Raw genomic sequence first — 18,626 nt, forward strand, 5'->3', positions numbered from 1 at the left:
AAAAAAAAAAAAAATGCAACAGAAGCCAGTGTGACTGAATAAAATACACAAAGGAAAGGCCAAAATGACTGCAGGTTGATGAAGTGGTGCACGGTTCCTATATACTGCAGCATCATCATGAGATGTGAGACAAAATTTTCTCCCTGGCGTGTTTTACTCCAACCCATAATGCTTTGCTTTTCAGATGGCTCTGGGAGAACCGCTACAGGAACCATATGTATTGAGGTTCCTGATGTCAATGACTACTGTCCAGTCATTCATTCTGAGAGCAGAACCGTCTGCATGGTCTCTCCATCGGTCGCGATCTATGTTAGTGATCATTCTTATGGAGCTCCATTCACCTTCTGTGTTGTTGATCAGCCACCAGGAACAGCTGACATATGGAATATCAAATCAGTAAATGGTAAGTAGAATGTAAACTTGCTCACACTTTAAGTCCAAAAGCAAAACAGTTATCAAGTAATTAGTTGTCATTTAATTTTTTCTATGTCCGTTTCCATAATTCTTGCCATATTCACATTAAAAGGTATTTTAATCAGCTTTTTTGCTGCTGTGACTAAATATCCAACCAGAACAACTGTAAAGGGGGAAAGTTTATTTGAAGGCTCACAGTTTCAGAGGTCTTAGTCCATAACAGCCAGCTCCATTCCTCAGGGCTCAAGGTGAGGCTGAACATCAATGGAGGAAGAGTGTGGCAGAGGAAACCAGCTCACATGACTATCAGAAAGCAGAGAGAGACTCCACTTGCCAGATACAAATATATGCCCAAAGCCATGCCCCAATGTCCACCTCCTCCAGCCACACCCCACCACTTTAGTCACCAGTCAGTTAATCCCTATCAGGGGATTAAATCACTAAGTGGGTTAACACTCTTACAACCCAATCATTTCTCCTCTGAACCTTCTTGCATTGTCTCACACATGAGCTTTTCACACCACATCTAAACCATAACAAATGGAAAAAAAAAAAAACTTTTCACATCCACACTTAGGATATTTGGGGAAAATTTTTTAAACTGAAATAAAAGTCAAAATATTTCATCAATACTGCATTTATAAATAGTGGTGTATAAATAACAGTTTACCCATCATTTTATATAGACAGTTAACCAATATTTGATCAGATAAAATAAGCAGAACATTTGACTAACTCACCTAATGTAACAATTCCCTATTCTGAATAATTTCATGCATGTCACTAGTCTCTAAAATTTGGGTATTCCCATAGATACATTCACATATAGTCTACTTACTTAGGAGCACATAAGACCCAGGACATTGTTTCTAATCTGGAGCTGTTAGTTAGTAAGGATAAAAATTGAAACCCAAATTGCCCAGTATTAGAAGAAAGGTTGAGCAAATTCTGGTACATATTATCAAGATGTGGTACTACACAGCCATTAAAATTAGAACTATGCAAAGTATTTAAATACAAAGGAGTGCATAAACCAAAGAAAGTGCAGTGAAAAACTCATTCTATGTATGTGTGCTGACTACAGCTACATAGAAATGAATGCCTGACGTTGATTTAAAAGAAAGAGTAAATTTCAGACAACATAACATTTTATGTACCATGGATTTTTTTCTCCTGAAATGTTAATTGTATAAATAGAAAATGAAATACTATGAAAGGACCTCATTTGAACTAAGACATCACCCTGAGTTCACATTCATTTGGGGCATTACCAAAGACTTTTTGGGGTACCAATGGGGGTCAGACTGCCCTCAAGGTAAGAGAAAATTCTTCCCATCTCTCTGAGACCACCAGGCTTCATCATTCACAGACCTCACAGGTAGAAACCCTAATCCATAGTGGAAAAAAATCACCAATAAAGACTTAACATAAGTCTTTATTTTTTTAAAACAAAACCACATTAATATTTGAAAAGTTAAACACATTAAAACAATTCCACTGAAATCAAGACAACTCTGAATACACCTTCCCCTATAAAGCTGAATAGGCCATTCTTAAATGGTAATTGGTAACCACTTTTTTCTTCATTCATATCCTAGGTATTCTGAGTAAAAAATATTTTTAAAAATTGTTTTACATGGAGGTTGGCAAAGGTGTTCAAATGATATTATAAATTTGCCAATAAATATAACCACACTAGAGAGAATATTCCTAGAACCTGTTTCAGTGTTGAAGATGAAGAATGCAACGAACTTTGTCTACTTGCCGTGATGTTGCCTTATTTGATTCTTATTTTGCATACAGGTTAGATTTTGGTAGACCCAGCTGGCTTGTCATAAAGCTAACTGAAGATAATAAAACAACAAAAAACATTATGTGCTACAATTAACCAATTACTCTTCATGGTTTAGGTATAAATGTAATCATCTCTAAACCCTCCTTGGGTTGATAAATATATTTCAACCAATATTTTAAGCAATATTGTACATAGAAATTCATAAGCAAAGGTAGCACAAAGAATTAGAATAGTTATTGAATTCATTTTAAATGCAAAGGCAATTAATTTTAAACCATAAAATAACAGTCCTAAGGAGGTTATTTTATAAACTGTAACACTCAATAGAAAACTTCCAATATTTTCTTTCATATTTTCTTTTACTCATCATTAGACCAATTTTATTGAGTGTATATCATATGCCAGGTACTCTTGCTCCTGAATTAACCAACGGAGTCCCTGTCTTATTTTTGTAGAAATAAGCAGGGAGCAGTATTGAACAATTAATTATAAATGAAAATACAAATTAAAGAAGAGGGTGCCCTCTGACTGACCAAGAGCATGTAAACTTCAGTTTCTAAGTTATTCTTGGGTATTAAGGGCTACCCTCAAGGAATTTGAATTGATTCTGTTTCTTCTCTTCCTTTTCAGAGACTTCTGCAATCCTGACTACCGATGAGGTGATATCTCCGGGACTTCACCAAATCCCAATCCTAGTGAAGGACAGCTATAACAGGGCATGTGAATTGCCACAGATCGTGCAGCTAGATGCCTGCAGTTGTGACAACAACCACATATGTTTGCACTCTAGCACCCCGGGCATCTATACCGGGGACATCAGCTCATCTACTGATGACATGTATGGGACAATCACTGATGACCAAGCTGGGAATTCAAATGTTGGTCTCGGCCCAGCAGGGATTGGCATGATCGCCATGGGTGCCTGCCTTCTGCTGTGTAAGTACTGTACTAAGTCCTCTTTTCATCAGTTCTTCAAAATAGGGCTGGTCACCAGGCTCACCAGGATGCTCACATGGCTGTTTCTTTTTGTAATCTATAGCAATTTTTGTGTGTCCTTGGAAATAAATGATGGGGCTGATACGATATGTACCTATGCCATAATGGTACCTGAGATGATCTAGAGTGAGTGTCCTGAAAATGAGAAACATGCAAATCATTGAGTGTACTATAGAAAAGCATAAAATAAATTTTATAATGGAATTTCATCAACACACTTTAAGATTAGAAAGGCAGAAGCAAGGGCTGGGGATATAGCTCAGTTGGTTGAGTGCTTATCTCACAAGCACAAGGCCCTGGGTTCAAATCCCCAGTACCACAAGGAAAAAAAAAAAAAAAAGAAAAAGAAAGGCAGAAGCAATTAACTCAGAGTAGGAAGGTTGGGAAAATCTTTATGGAAGAAGTGAATTTTGAGGCAGCCTCTGAAAGCTGAGGATTTTCTTAGAAGGATGATGTATGTGGGAAATCCAAATGGCCATCTAGAACTAAGAAACAGTACAAACAGGAGAGGGACTAGGGGTATAGCCCTGGTAGAGAATATGCGTAGCATGAATGAGGTCCTGGGTTCAGTCCTCAGAATCAAAAAATCAAAATAAAACAACAGACAGGAGGAGGCTGGAAGGGCAGAGCACACTCAGAAGGTGGACAGGCTAAAAAATAGGTTGGGGACCCCCCTGGAGACACATTCATGATACACCAAATGTTCTGGGCTTTGGTCCACAGGCAACAAGGAATCACTGAAGACCTAGAGTTCAGGTGACTGGTGACCTGCTCGCTGTGATGCAATAGCATACACAGAGGCAAGTTTAGAAAAGAGAATTAGTTTCTGGGATCTGAACTAAGACCATGGTGGGAAGCACGGCAAGAGCCCCAAGCAAAACTTCCAAAATGAGGTTATTTTCTCCCTGTATCACCATGCAGAGCCTCAAAAAAGAAATACTCCATGCATTTGAGGTTGCCCTTGCAATACTTAAATTTCATGGGGATCAAACACTGGTTCTAAAATTTAAAAAGATTGAATATGCATTAATGCACAAGCACAAATTAAAACATCATTTCAAAGTATAAAAAATTAACAACTGACCTTTGGACAGGCTATCATACTAAAAATTAATCTATGGTTTTGCAAAACTATTTAAAAACTGTTTAAAAAATAATATTAGAGACATTTTCCCAGAACACAATTCCAGAGCAACTGAGTAGAGGTGGCAGCTAGCCTTTAAATCAGCAGTGCTCAGCCCTAGCAGCACATAAGAAACACCTAGAAGGCTTTATAATTACTTATATCTGAGCCCTAACCCAAAACAAGACCCAAGCATCTGTTTAAATAAGTCTTTGGGGATTAAAGGTTAAAACCCCAGAATCAGCTACATTTTTTGCAGGATAGCACTAGAACTTCATCACTCTTCCTGACCTGAATATGCGACTAACATGTTCAGAAGTCTTGGAAAGATTGGACTTTATTTTCCTAATCTATCAGTAAAGGGTCTGGGTTAAATGATCTCACAATCCCTCCATTTCAGTTCCAAAGTCCTAGGTGATTTGGTATGTTTGTACTTATAGACATGGATTCTCAATTCTCTAGGGGGAAAATTGAATTTTTTTTACCCTAGTATTTATCCCTTTGGTTCTAACTGTAATATCACAAAAAATGGTACATTCGTTGGCTCCCTAGGTTGAGCAACAGGTGTTAACTTTTCCTTATTGCTTTCTTGGGCAGTGTCTCCACTCTTGCTGCTTATGTGCTGCTGCAAACGAAGACGACCAGAGGGCCTGGGGACGAGGTTTGCTCCTGTGCCTGAGGGCGGAGAAGGAGTGATGCAGTCCTGGAGGATAGAAGGCGCCCATCCCGAGGACAGGGTGAGTGGCCTGTCACTTTCCAGAGAAGCAAGGGTTTCAATGGAAAATGTGCATGCTTTAATAATTACACATGACACAAAAGTGAATCGATGTCAATGTTAAAATGTTTAACAAAATACATTTATTTTAAAATATTTATTTTCTTTTCAGGATGTGTCAAATATATGTGCACCCATGACAGCCTCTAATACCCAGGATCGAATCGATTCCTCTGGTCAGTGAACAACCAATTCTGTTTCTCTTTTTAAATCTGTTAAATTATTCAACCAAACCAATCTCACCTAAAAGTACTTTCTAAAAAAAATAACGTATCTGTTGACCTCCTTTAATGGATGGTATAATCACAGGGAAAAGTGACGTGGCTGAAGTGGTCACTTTATTTTTCTATCTTAAATACGTTGTTTACAACAAACTCTGAAATAAGAGTGCTTCCATTTAATTCCTGACTCAGTCACTCATTAGTAAGAAGTCCCAGGGCAAGACTCAACTTCCCTGAGCCTATTTCCTTCTCTTTAAAATTGAGGTTATCATAATACCTACTTCAAAGTGTTGCTAGGAGGAATCAACAAATATACACACACAAATATTAAATATGATACCTAAATATTAAATATGATACCTAAACTTATTAGGTATGATACATGTATATGTCACAAAATATACATGAGAACAGTCCCTGGCAGGGTACCGTCTCTTGTAGGAATTATTTACAGTATAAATAAGAACAAAAGAAAAAGCAGCAAATATGTTCTTCTGATAACACATTGAAGAACTTTCCTTAAATTTAAGTGTGCTTTTGCCTGAACAATGTCTTATACTCTCCTAACTAACCAGTCTCACCCACACCTTAGAATACTGAAAAATACCCAGATATTGTGCAATGATGGAACCTACCAGAGAGCTGCCCAATTCTGAAGCAGACACGAGATTTCTTAGTGATAATTCCTTAGTATCCCAAGTCTGACAGTTTCCATGCAAAGGTAGGCATTAACTGAATATTCCTGTGAGAGCCAGATCTCTATTCAATACCAGTGTGAGTGAGGACTTGGAGTTTCAGTTGGAAACATGAGTCACATCTTTTCAAAGGGGTTGGGGCACCTCACCAGAGTTAGCAAAGGCAGGAACTGGCCCCTGCACAGAGACCCGGCTCCTCTTGGCAAGCTCTACCCCTTTACATGTAGAGGCAAAGGTTGTGCACACACATCAAGTCCACCTCCCACAGTTGGCTCCTTCTGTTTTGTCATCAAGTTTGGAGATTCTGGGTGTAACTCCTGCTGCTCCTTGCCTGGTTTTCCAGAGCCTGCCTGTTGTATGGTGATGGACAGCAGCCAGCAATGTTTGAGGTGCATGAGCAATGCCGCAACTCAAGCACTGTTATAGGGATGTTTTAGTCAGCTGTTTCACTGCTGGGACTAAATGATCTGACCAGCACAATTATAGAGGAGGAAAGGTTTATTTGAGGACTCATGGTTTCAAAGGTCTTAGTCCTTAGAAGGCAGGCTCTATCCTTTGGGGCTTAAGGTGAGGCTGAACATCATGGAGGATGAGGGTAGTGGAGGGAAGCGGCTCACACCATCAGAGAGCAGAGAGAGAGAGAGAGAGAGAGAGAGAGAGAGAGAGAGCGAGTCTCCACTCTCCAGATACAAAATATATACCCCAAAGTCATACCCCAAATCCAACTCCTCCTGCCACACCATACCACTTCAGTTACCATTCAGTTAATCCCATGTGGGGGCAGATTAATTCACTGATTGGGTTAAGACTCTCACAACCCAATCATTTCTCCTCTGAACCTTCTTGCATTGTCTCACACATGAGCCTTTGGGGGACACCTCACATCCGAACCAAAACAAGGGACATCCTCTCTTTTCAGAAATCTACACCAACACCTATGCGGGCGGAGGAACAGTTGAAGGAGGTGTGTCTGGAGTGGAACTCAACACAGGTGTTGGAATGGCTGAGGGCCTGGTGGCTGGAGGAGCCATGGGGACCTTGAGGAAGAGGAGTTCTACCATAGGTACCCTTCGGGAATATGCAGACACTGGCATGAACATGGCTTTCCTGGACAGCTACTTCTCAGAGGTAATTCTCTTACACAGTTCCACACAACAGATCTGTGACTAACCGTGTATCAGAAATACATGCAAATATTCTTAGCCCTATCTTACTCTTAATAAAAAAATTTTTGTTTTTAAATTTTTACTTCTCCTTAACATACATAAAGGCAATTCACAGCAGTATTACATATTCAGTTATAATTCATAACATATATTAATACTGTAAAAAAAAAAGTCAGCATCCTTCCTCTATGTTCACTTCTCTTTTTCATTTTCCTGTCTTCTGTTTCCTTCTGATTTCTTCTTTGTTTCCCATAGCATCAAGAAACAAGAATGCTGATCAAAAAACAGTGTGCATTCATGTCCTCTCTTTATGGTGTCCTACCTGTTCTCCAGGAATGGAGAAAAATAAATAAATTAAAACTCAGGATTGGTAACTAAGGGAATAAAAGCTCAGGAACATATCACCACAACTTGGTGTCAAATGAGGACCTAGAAGTAAGGTCTCCCATTCTGTCATCCACTAAACTAGGTCTATCTCTGAGCATCCCAAAAAAGAAAGGCCATAGTCACTGAGCTGACCTAATACAATGGTGTAATGGGTAAACAAATCTTGGGTATTCTAGTCAGAAAGTTTAATTTGCTTAATTAGCAATCCATTGGATCTCATATTTTAGTGAGCCCATTTTATTCTCCATTACTGATATATGAATTTCACCACTGCTGTTCAAAGAAAAAAAAATGCTGAAGATGTTGTTGCAAATGTAAACTACATATTAAAACTAGTAGTTAAAAAATACTTTGACAATAAGCGGGGCTCAGTGGTGCATACCTGTCTTGGAGACCTGGGAGGCTGAAGCTAGGGGATCTCAAGTTCCAAGTCAGCCTCAGCAACCTAATGAAGCCCTAAGCAACTCAGTGAAACCCTATCTCAAGATTACTTTTTAATAAAGTAAAAATACTGTTTCAGACCATAAATTCATTGAAATAAATGGGAGATACCACAAATCAGTTCATTCACAAATGGGCACAAATTATATGCCATAGAAGAAATATTTTTTAAATCATTCATAAGACCCACACCAGTATCAAAGGTGCTCTACTATTAATGTCGAAACTGCACCTGGCATTTTTCCTTTGGTTATCATTGGTGCTTTATGAGACAAATCAAAATGTGTTCTCCTTTATGGGAACTGAGGTCATCCTTCCCAAAACATTTTAGTTCTACACTTAAAAAATGGTGCTAAATTTCAGAGATGATTTCAGGAGACTCAACCTCTCCCCACCCCAAGTGAACCTCTGCAAAATTGTAACAATGCTTCCTTCCTGCCACTTTACACATCTCCACCATTCACCTCAGCAACTAATTTGTGTTCCTTAGAGATTACCTTCTTGCTGAGGTGGCCTTCTAACTATTACATAACAAAGCCTTAAGGTAATTCTAGACTCATGAATTATTGATTCAAAGCCTAAAAATTATTCATTTCTAATGGTAGACTTTAGAGGCTGGTACAGAGGGGAAAACACCATATTGTGTAAAAGGGACAATTAGATTTGAAATTTTATTTTACTACTGTTTGGGTCTTGGGCATGCAATTCACCCCTTATCTTCTCTGGACCTATAGTTACTTTAGGAGGTAAAGAAAAAATTGGACTACATCAGGTGATTTCAAATGCTGGACCTGGAAGATTCCTTAAGATTTATGGCTAAGCACTTTAGAAAGACTTTTTTAGTTTTTTCTGATTTTAAATAACAAAGACCATAATGGGTGAGGGAAGGGGGAAGAAAGCAGGCAGGTCTCCACCCGCTTCGAACAGGGATTTTCTACTTATGTCCGTTTTATTCTATATATTGTACTCCTACCTATGATTTCATTTAAAATGCCTTTCTTTAAAAATAATTTGAAAATCATGGTAGATGATCTCTTAGTGCCTTTCTTTTGTTAAAACTAACTCCAGAGGTCATCCCAACTCTTAAGTCACATGGAATTTCATGAACATTCTAATACAAGTCTCTGTAGCACAGAAGGATTTAGATCTTTATAAATGCTTTCATTCCAAGTTGATCAAATATCTCTATATAGTTTAAACATGACTAAATACAATTTTATTTCTAGATCACCTCAGAAATGAGACTATAAATCCAAAAGATTTAAATATTAGTTTTGATTCAAAATCTGAACAAAATATAGACATTATCATTTATTAGTTTTCAAATAAGAGAAATTCATATTTAATCTTCAAATCCAATGCTTCATTAATGCACTCTGATCTCCTTTTAAAAAATTCTAGTTGCTTATTAATACGTTGAGTACTAGTTCTTTTCCTCAACTTATTCCTCAATTTAATCTTAGATCTGATGTCTCTGAAGCATTGATGTTGGTCTTCTCTGATTATTTTAAGGGAAAGGAAACTTCTACTTCCCCATTTTTCTTCTAATTTTAGAAAGCATATGCATATGCCGATGAGGATGAAGGGCGACCAGCCAATGACTGCTTGCTTATCTACGACCATGAGGGAGTTGGATCGCCCGTGGGCTCCATTGGTTGCTGCAGTTGGATCGTGGATGACCTAGATGAAAGCTACATGGAAACTTTAGATCCAAAATTTAGGACTCTTGCTGAAATCTGCTTAGACACAGAAATTGAGCCGTTTCCTTCACACCAGGCCTGTATCCCTATCAGTACTGACCTCCCTTTGCTGGGACCTAATTACTTTGTTAATGAATCTTCAGGAATGACTTTCTCAGAAGCTGAATTCCAAGCAGAAATGGCAGCATCTGAGCCCATGATGCCTGGGGATATCATAGTGACTGAGACTTATACTACTACTGACCCATGTGTACAACCTACAACGATTGTTTTCGATCCTCAGCTTCCTCCCAATGTTGTAGTAACGGAAACAGTGATGGCACCTGTCTATGATGTTCAAGGGAATATTTGTGTACCTGCTGAGTTAGCCAACACACACAATGTATACTATGCCGAGAGAGTCCTGTCCAGCCCTGGTATGCCCGACATGAACAATGGTAGCATGACCGATGGTTGTATGGGACCTGTGATGAGTGGTGGTATTTTGGTAGGGCCAGAAATTCAAGTGACACAAATGGTGAGTCCAGACATTCACATAAGCCAAACCACTACATCCCCAATGACATCTCGACACAGAGTAACACGATATAGTAACATACATTACTCCCAACAGTAAGCAATTTATGACAAGTATACTAGATGCAGATGTTGCAGCTAACATTTTAGTAGTCAACAAACACTCAAATATTCTAAGTTCAATATGGCTTTGATTGTATCTTTTGGGGGATAAATATGGCCAAGCACTTTAGATAATAAGTCTTTTTTAGTTTTTTTTTCTGTTTTAAATAATATGCCAAAAATCTTGGAGAAAATATATTTCATCCTTTGACATTGTCTAAAGTGCATAACTCATTTCACAAATCCAATAGGTCTTGAGGCCTGCAGCAAGTCACGTAAACCAGGATGTCCATATTCTTGGAAATTGCAAAGAAGTCTTATCTGGCCTTATTATTCTTTAGAGAAATATTTCTATTAAAAATTTTTAATAAACAAGTGAATGAAAAGTACATTTCTGAAAGAAAATGGTAAAAGAATATGGAGCATATGTTAATAGATATCTGAAGTCATTTGTTTTTTTCAAATAATTTCTCAAGAAATGCAATATTAAGTGATACAGGATGCTTAATTTTTGTTTTTTTTGTTTTGTTTTTGCTGTGCTGGGGATTGAACCCAGGGCCTTGTGCTTGTGAGGGAAGGACTCTACCAACTGAGCTATATCCCCAGCTATATCCCCAGCCCAGCATGCTTAATTTTTTAAGAAGAGTTTGCCAACTAGAAGTGGCTCCTCAAAAGGATATACATATACACATATCAATTTTACTGCACTTTATTGATTTGTATCATTACTATAATGTTAATTTAGAATTGCAAAAGAAAAGTTATGTTAAATCTACAATAGAAACAGATCTTAAAGGAAATCTTAGCATTTTCCCTACTTTTTCTAATTATGTCTAAAAATATGTGGAATATTGTTGAAGCAGTTTCATTGACCTGAATCGTAGAGCTTTCATTTGGCAGCCAGATGTTCTCTAAAGTGCACCTGTAGTTTTTTTAATATACTCAATAATATTTACTTAGAAGCTACTGGATGTTGAACACTGGCCTTGGTTCTGTGAGCACAGAGGTAAAAAAGACAGACATGATTCCTGCCTTCATAGAGCCTTTAATTCATTTCTAGACTTAAAATAAAACTCTGAAATATGGTTTTGAGTTCCTACCAAGAATAACTAGCAACTTATTCGATCCATTACCTAGTTGGGTTTCTAATATTACTACTCACACTGAATGACTGAAATGGAAATGTGCACAGATTGCCTTAGTAGGCACAAAAGTTGACTTAAGGAAAATAAATTCTGGCAGGGTAGTTTTAATTCTGTAAAATATGTAAACTATATAGTAGTAACTATAATGTGACTGGAAAGATAATGTAAATGAAATGAAATAAACTTATTTTCAGGGCTTATTCCTTTTGGAAGGAAGTAATTGTAGGACTTATTGCTTATTTTTTTTGGTTCCTTTATGAATAAAATTATTATAGAAATTGAGTCATCTTACATAATCTTTTGCCCAGTTCTCTCATTTTATAGACAAGGGATCCAGAAATAGATTAAATGACCATAAGGAGTCAGTTGCAGAACAAAACCTTGAACCCATGACTCAGATACCCTAGCCAATGTTCCAATACTATAACTTCATCAGAATGAAGAGGATTCAATTTTGTCTATTGCATGGACTTTGTTATTCTTATTTGGAACAAAAAGTATCTCTTAAAAATAGACTTTATGAAGTTTAAATGCAAAATAGCTAAAACATTGCACACTTTATTTTCAAATTGTGGGTGCTGCCAACTGTTACAGTCATTCCTCACTTTAGTTATTCACATCAAAGATTCTGCTACTCTTCACTAATCTACAATTTGATGAAATCCAGGGGGTAACCAAGCATCACTGGTTTGTGTTCATTTTAACACTCACTCAAAAGCCCATCCCCTAGCCTCTTGCATGTACTCAATTCTGTTCCAACATGGACATTACTCTTGAAATTTGTATTCTGTTAAGTCAATAATCCTAAAAATTATAGAACATTAGTGGATAATTGAATGTAAAGTGTTAGGTCAAAACTGAAAACACTATGAAATTTGAGAAATGAATAAACAGAAATAAGCATTAACAGATTAAAAGTTTGAAAGGAGGTGAAACTACTTGTGAGAAGAGTAAGAAAATTTTTCTGTGAACTTTTTCCTCTCTCTTTACCAATACAAAAAGACTTACGAAGTACCTCCCAAAGAGGAAATTCACCTCTTATGGATGCCTTCCCCCACATTCTCTGTGGAAACAAGAACAGAACCATCCATTTTCTCTCTCAGCATACAGTGAGAGGCAACTTTCCCATCATGCCAAGACGGGAAGGGTTGTTCACATGTAACTCCAGCTTCTGAAAGTGAAGCATTTCTAAATATCATCCCAAACAAAATAGCATAAACTAAGGTCCCTCTTTACTGCTTAAGAGTTAGGATATTGTTTTGTCTAAGAAGTAAACTTACTATAACATTTATGTTAAGGTTTGAAAATGCACCCGGAAACCTAAGAAATGAAATTTGATAAATAAACATAACAGCATATAGTTTGAGTCACATTACCTGACCTGTGGAATCACTTAAGTAGATGGCATTACAAAATGAATAAATGGACTCTTTTGAAAAAGTTTTAGGCAAGGGGAAAGGAAATCACTTAAAATATGAGCATACTTATTAACTTGTTCAAAAAGAGTTATTCTTTTAAAAATTTCCTCTTTAAATATTTCTGATTGTAATGTCTTACTAAATGTAAAAATGTTTTATATATTTCTTCAATTAAAAAATATGTGCCAAGAGAGGGGAAAAAATGCTTCTTTTTATCCTTGGTACGCATCATATTCCATACATAAACACAGATACCCATTGGGAGAAGCTTTTCTCATGTGTCACTAGGTGATTGTCATTCTTATCATTGTGTGCATGATACAGGGGCATGGATTCATTTGTAAATTGAAATTCACAATAATCCACTTATTAATGGAAGAATTCTTAATAGAATCATTGAGTTTTGAATTGGTTGATTTTTGAATGCTCATCATAAAATAACAAATCAAATGAATAAACATCAGAAATTGTTCTAGACATTGTAATTATAGTCTCTTATACTGTCTCTTCCCACCGGATTTAAATTCAACAAGATTATTATTATCATTTCTGTACTGAGTATACCAATTTCTATGGAAATAAGGAAAGAATGATTAATTTCAGTTAGGGGAATTCAGGAAGCTGCTTGAAGATGGTGACATCTGGCTCAGTCAAGTAGAATTTTGTCTGATAGGAATTAAAAAGGTTCAAAGGTCAGAAACATATATCTAAAGACTATTAAGTAGTCAAGTTAAATATAATAAAAAAATCTGAATCAATATTATAAAATTGCCATGTAATCATAAATTATCCTATTCAATTCTCAAAGCAACACTAATGAAGTATGCTTTATATCCATGACACAGACGAAGATGCCCAAACTTAAAATTGTTACTTTTATGTTACAGCTTAAGTGAGTAGCAGACTTAAAAATCAAATTGAGGACTACCTAACTCCAAAGACTATTCTTACTCACCAAATTCTGTTACTTTTTTTCTGGAGGGATACATGAGAGGAAGAGGATTTTAAATCTCATTATGGGGTTGGATTTAACTGGTGAAACTTTTGTGCCTGGCAGTGGCCGGGTCCTATTTTATGGGACAGCTGATGTGCCTCGATCACCACAACAGAGACACACTCATAAATGGATCACTGAGGCAGAGAACCTAGTGTTTGCTTCTGTAGCAGTCAGGATCTGTTAAATCAACATTCCAAGACAAGGAGATCTTTTAGATCACCACTGAAGTGAGCTCTGGTTTGGGTTGAATTATCTAAAGTGATGCTGATTAGTCATTCTCTGTTTATCAAGTTTGCACGATGACTGCCCTTGACCTTTTTCTTGCTTTAAGAGAAGTGAATGGCCTATTCATAATTTCTGGAACAAGGCATGTTTCCTCATACTTCTGTCACTCTGCACCCTAGTTCCTTAATCTGGAACTCTCTCCACTCGCCTCATCTGTTTAGCTTTCTCTTGTCCCTCAACACAGCTCAGGCACTGCCAAATCTCAGGAACATTGCTGGATCTTCCTCCCACTGCCAATGCTTGCCTATCCAGCGCTCCTTCCTTGCTCCCTTCTGTAATGAACACACTACTTCTCTATTTGCTAGACTTCGAACCCCTTGAAAATAAAAACACTCTTCGGTATCTGCAGTGTGAATAGAATGTCTAGGATGTAATATGCACTTATTAATTTTAGAAGAATATAGTTCAGTTCTTTCTAGGACCTGAAACCAAGTGTCTTCAGTTCAATGGTGTGCCTCTAGATAGAAGGCTCTGGGGTGATCTTCCAAAAGCTTGTGCAAATGTCACTCCTGGCAAGAAGATATAGTTATGTAACCCACAATGACAATTCAGGCGAAAAGGATCTTTTGCATAAAAAGTAACAAAAAGAAGTTATGGCCTCATGCTTTTTGAAAGCATGAAGGTGTAGATAGATAAAACAAATACTAAAAGTATTATAAAGAAAGTGAGTCTGGAATGTGAATCTGGAAAATGACCAGCATAACCATTGATTGAGATGGATTTCTTTATTATGTATATAACAGGACACACTGACTGGACGGGACTTTGGTAGAATTTTAAAGACTTTAAAAGTGGATAAAGATAATAAGGCAAAGTTGACAATTCCAATCCAGCACAAATATCCTTAACAACCAGTGTTTACAGCCATGACAGCAGATTGGCTTTTCCTATAGTTAGCCAAAACAGAAGTATTACAATATGAGTTTGGTACTATAATTTTGCCATTGAATATTTTTTCTGTCATACTCATCTGTAACTTGATTTTCTCACATTATCATAAACATCATTCAATGTCAGCACATATATATTGTTTTAGTCAGCTATTTCACTACTGTGACTAAATGATCTGACCAGGTTTATTTGAGGGCTCACAGTTTCAGAGGTCGTAGTCCATGGAAGGTCGGGTTCCATTCCTTAGGGCTCAAGGTGAGGCTGAACATCATGGCAGAAGAGGAGGTAGGGGGAAGCAGCTCACATCATCAGGAAGCAGAGAGAGAGAGAGAGTCTCCCCTCTCCAGATACAAAATATATACCCCAAAGACACACCACAATTCCAATCTCCTCCAGCCATACCCTAGCATTTCAATTAATTCCATCAGGGATTAATTCACTTACGACCCAATTATTTCTCCTCTGAACCTTCCTGCATTGTCTGACACATGAGCTTTTGGGGGACACTTCACATCCAAAACATAACATATATCTACTTCATTCTTTCAAAAAATCTGCATAATATTCATAAATTTGCAACATGCATTGTTATCATTTTCTTGTTACCAAAAAAAAGATTCCAGTTTCGCTATTTGAAACAATGCTTCATTGTTATATATTATTATATATATATATATTACATGCACAGTATACACACACATTCACATAGACACAGAAGCTGAAATACTCTCTTCAAAGGGAAATAGAAAAGAATATGTCAAATAATTTTTACAGAGTTTTTCCAAATTTCCCTCTCAATAAGAATTTAAATTTTCATTTCCACCAACTGTTTTTGGCAAGATTGCTTAACTATAAGCAATAATAATTGACTTATTGAACATTTTAATGTTTAATAACCTAGTATGAATTGATTACTTGATCCATTATACATCCATTACACAGAATCTAACACTTAGTAAATATGTTGACTAAATGAAAAAATGAATAATTAAATAAGTATTATATATTATCACAAATACTTAAAAAGAATCTATTCTCTTACATTAATATAGTATTATATATGCTGATAATTCTAATATTACAGCTATACTACACTGTTTTTCAGTATGTTTTAGTACTTTCTAGGTACAATACCATTCATTTCTTCTCTCTTTTTTTTTAATTATCTGGGAACTTCTGATACTTAAGTTAAAAATATAAACTTGAAGAATTTCACTAGAAATAACTAATTAAATGGAATTTATAGTTTAATAACCTTGAGACCCTCAAAACTTAAGCATTAACCTATATTTTTGCCTTTTATAGTATGATACATTGCACAGGATACTTCAGAAAAATGTTTAAAACTTCTGGAAATTTGCAAGTCAGTGAGAAAGCCCATTGATAATGAAATTATCTTTCATTATAACCATTGGTTGATAGATAGCTTGTATTTTCTTTCAAAAGTACTTCTTATTATAAATTCAGTAAAAACAAAAAGATCAGTCAGTTGGAACAAAATAGAGTTGCCAATATTATAATAAGGATAAAAGGTATTTGCTTTCAATTATAATATATTTCTCAAAGTCATCATGAAAGCCAAACAATTGATCCCAAAATATCAGATTCCCATGCTACATGGAAAAAAATCTCATTCCTAGAAAGCCAACTTATTGTTATAGAATACAGTATAATGTTTTATTTTTCCATGAATATTACAATGTCTAACTACTATCATATTTTAAACATAATCTAAATGTTAAACACAGATAATGAAAGTTAATTTGCTAAAACAACATCTTTAAATTCTGCTTCAAAATGTCAGCTTATTTGAAATAACAGTCTCCCAAGTTTATATTGGGTAGGAATAATTGGCAGCAACTTTGCCAGTGCTATTGTGGATGAGAACAGCAAATACACAAAAGATCATGAGCTGTCATAGCATTTTTTTAAATAATAAGATAAAAAGCAAGAAAATTATCCAAACTATCTTTACAAATAAGTTCTGTTTTACAGATAGAGTGATTCTCGGGTTATTAATGTGTTGGCAGACAGCAGCATGTGCTAGGACAGCCAGACAGCGCTTGTTCATTGGATCATATACATGTTGCATTGTTCATATGAAGGGCAGTGTAGGGGTTAGGGTTGTAGCTCAGTGGTAGCATGCTCACCTGGCATGCATGAGGCCCTAGGTTCGATCCTTGGCACCACATAAAAATAAAATAAAGGCACTGTGTCCACCTAAAACTAAAAATTATGTTTAAAAAAAAGAAGGGCAGCATAGGAGGGTCAATATGTGAGGAAGATAAAACAAGCTAAATGAAAGCAGAACAAATGAGAATTGAACACCACAACCTGTAACTGTTGGCATAAAAGATTGACCTTAAGATTGAAAAAGTTTTTCTTAAAAAGAGGATCACGCTTTGGTTAAGAATTCATAGAGCTCAATGAATTCTCTATGACTAATAGATAACTAAGTTGAAAGTGAGAGAGCTGTTGAATGTGTGTCTAATAGGGAGCCAGTGAATATGTGGGGAGTGATGGTGGGGATGGTAGAAAAGTCCCAGGGCACACTGTGATCAGCATAAACCCTGATCGCCTAGGACTTCCTCATTACGCATTTAACAGGAAGGCACTGACTGGGAGGAGACTGGTATCAGTGAGGCATGAGCCACCAGGTGAGGGGGCATGAAACTAGAGAGGGGTTAGAGAAAGGGAAAAAAAAAAAAAGTATATATTATTACATGTCTAACACAGTGCTGATTGCTTTTCAAAATCTTTCTCATTCAATCCACCTTATGATTTTTTTTAAAGATGAAGGAAATTAAGAAAAGTTAAAATTATGTGGGAATCACGGTGACCCATGAGTACTTCCAATGTTCATTCATTAGATGTTTTTTTGAGAGTTTTCGCTATTTGCCAGTGAGCTAAGAGCAGGGTAGAAAAGTAAAAGAGGATCTTCACCATCAAGGCCTTCACAGTGAGATACAGGAAGAAGTGAAGGGTCAAAATTCAGTCAAGCAAGTATCGTATGATATAAGTGTTATGAAAGAGTGCAGATGGAGAGAAGAGGGGTCCCACCTAGTGGTCTTGGGGAAGACTTCTTAGAACTCACCTTTGAGCCCAGTCTAAAAGGAACCACAGGAAATAACCAGATGAAAAGGTGAGAAGGGCATTCCCAGCCAACAGAACAGAATGGGAAAGAAGAGGAGACACAGAGAAGCTGAAGAAAGAGATTGGCTCCTCTGAACCCTGAAAGTAGTTGGTAAGACTGAAGGATGAAGGAAGATGTTTATGTGAACAAGCAGTCAGATGCTTGGATGTGTGGGACATGCTAAGGAATAGCTATTTTTATCTGAAAGTAAAAGAATTGTTGAGCTATTTAAAGGAGAATGGTGGATTTGAAGTCACTTTTGAAATTTGCTCTGGCATGAATAGAAGAGAAATTGAACTATTCATAGGAAGACCATCAGGGAAGTTGTTTTAATGAACCAATGTAGTAAGAAAATGATTTGAGTTTCATCTACATCCTAATCCTCGGGATATCTGATTTATTAACTGCCCATATCCCAAAATCATA

General features: G+C 36.6%; 1 protein-coding gene across 1 annotated transcript in view; it reads left to right on the forward strand.

Annotated features, from left to right (window-relative positions):
- Positions 1-10,365, forward strand: part of DSG4 (desmoglein 4) — a gene marked incomplete at its 5' end in the record, with an annotated part of 36,920 nt that extends 26,555 nt beyond the window's left edge. Inside the window, 6 exons of the mRNA XM_079109321.1 lie at positions 185-403; positions 2,840-3,145; positions 4,926-5,065; positions 5,216-5,279; positions 6,939-7,147; positions 9,568-10,365. Coding sequence (XP_078965447.1) covers positions 185-403; positions 2,840-3,145; positions 4,926-5,065; positions 5,216-5,279; positions 6,939-7,147; positions 9,568-10,329 — 1,700 coding nt within the window. The 3' untranslated portion in view covers positions 10,330-10,365. The remainder of the gene's footprint in view (positions 1-184; positions 404-2,839; positions 3,146-4,925; positions 5,066-5,215; positions 5,280-6,938; positions 7,148-9,567) is intronic.
- Between the last annotated feature and the right edge of the window lie 8,261 nt (positions 10,366-18,626).

The sequence above is a fragment of the Sciurus vulgaris genome (genome assembly GCF_902686455.1).
Source record: "Sciurus vulgaris genome assembly, chromosome: 13".
Lineage (NCBI taxonomy): Eukaryota > Metazoa > Chordata > Mammalia > Rodentia > Sciuridae > Sciurus > Sciurus vulgaris.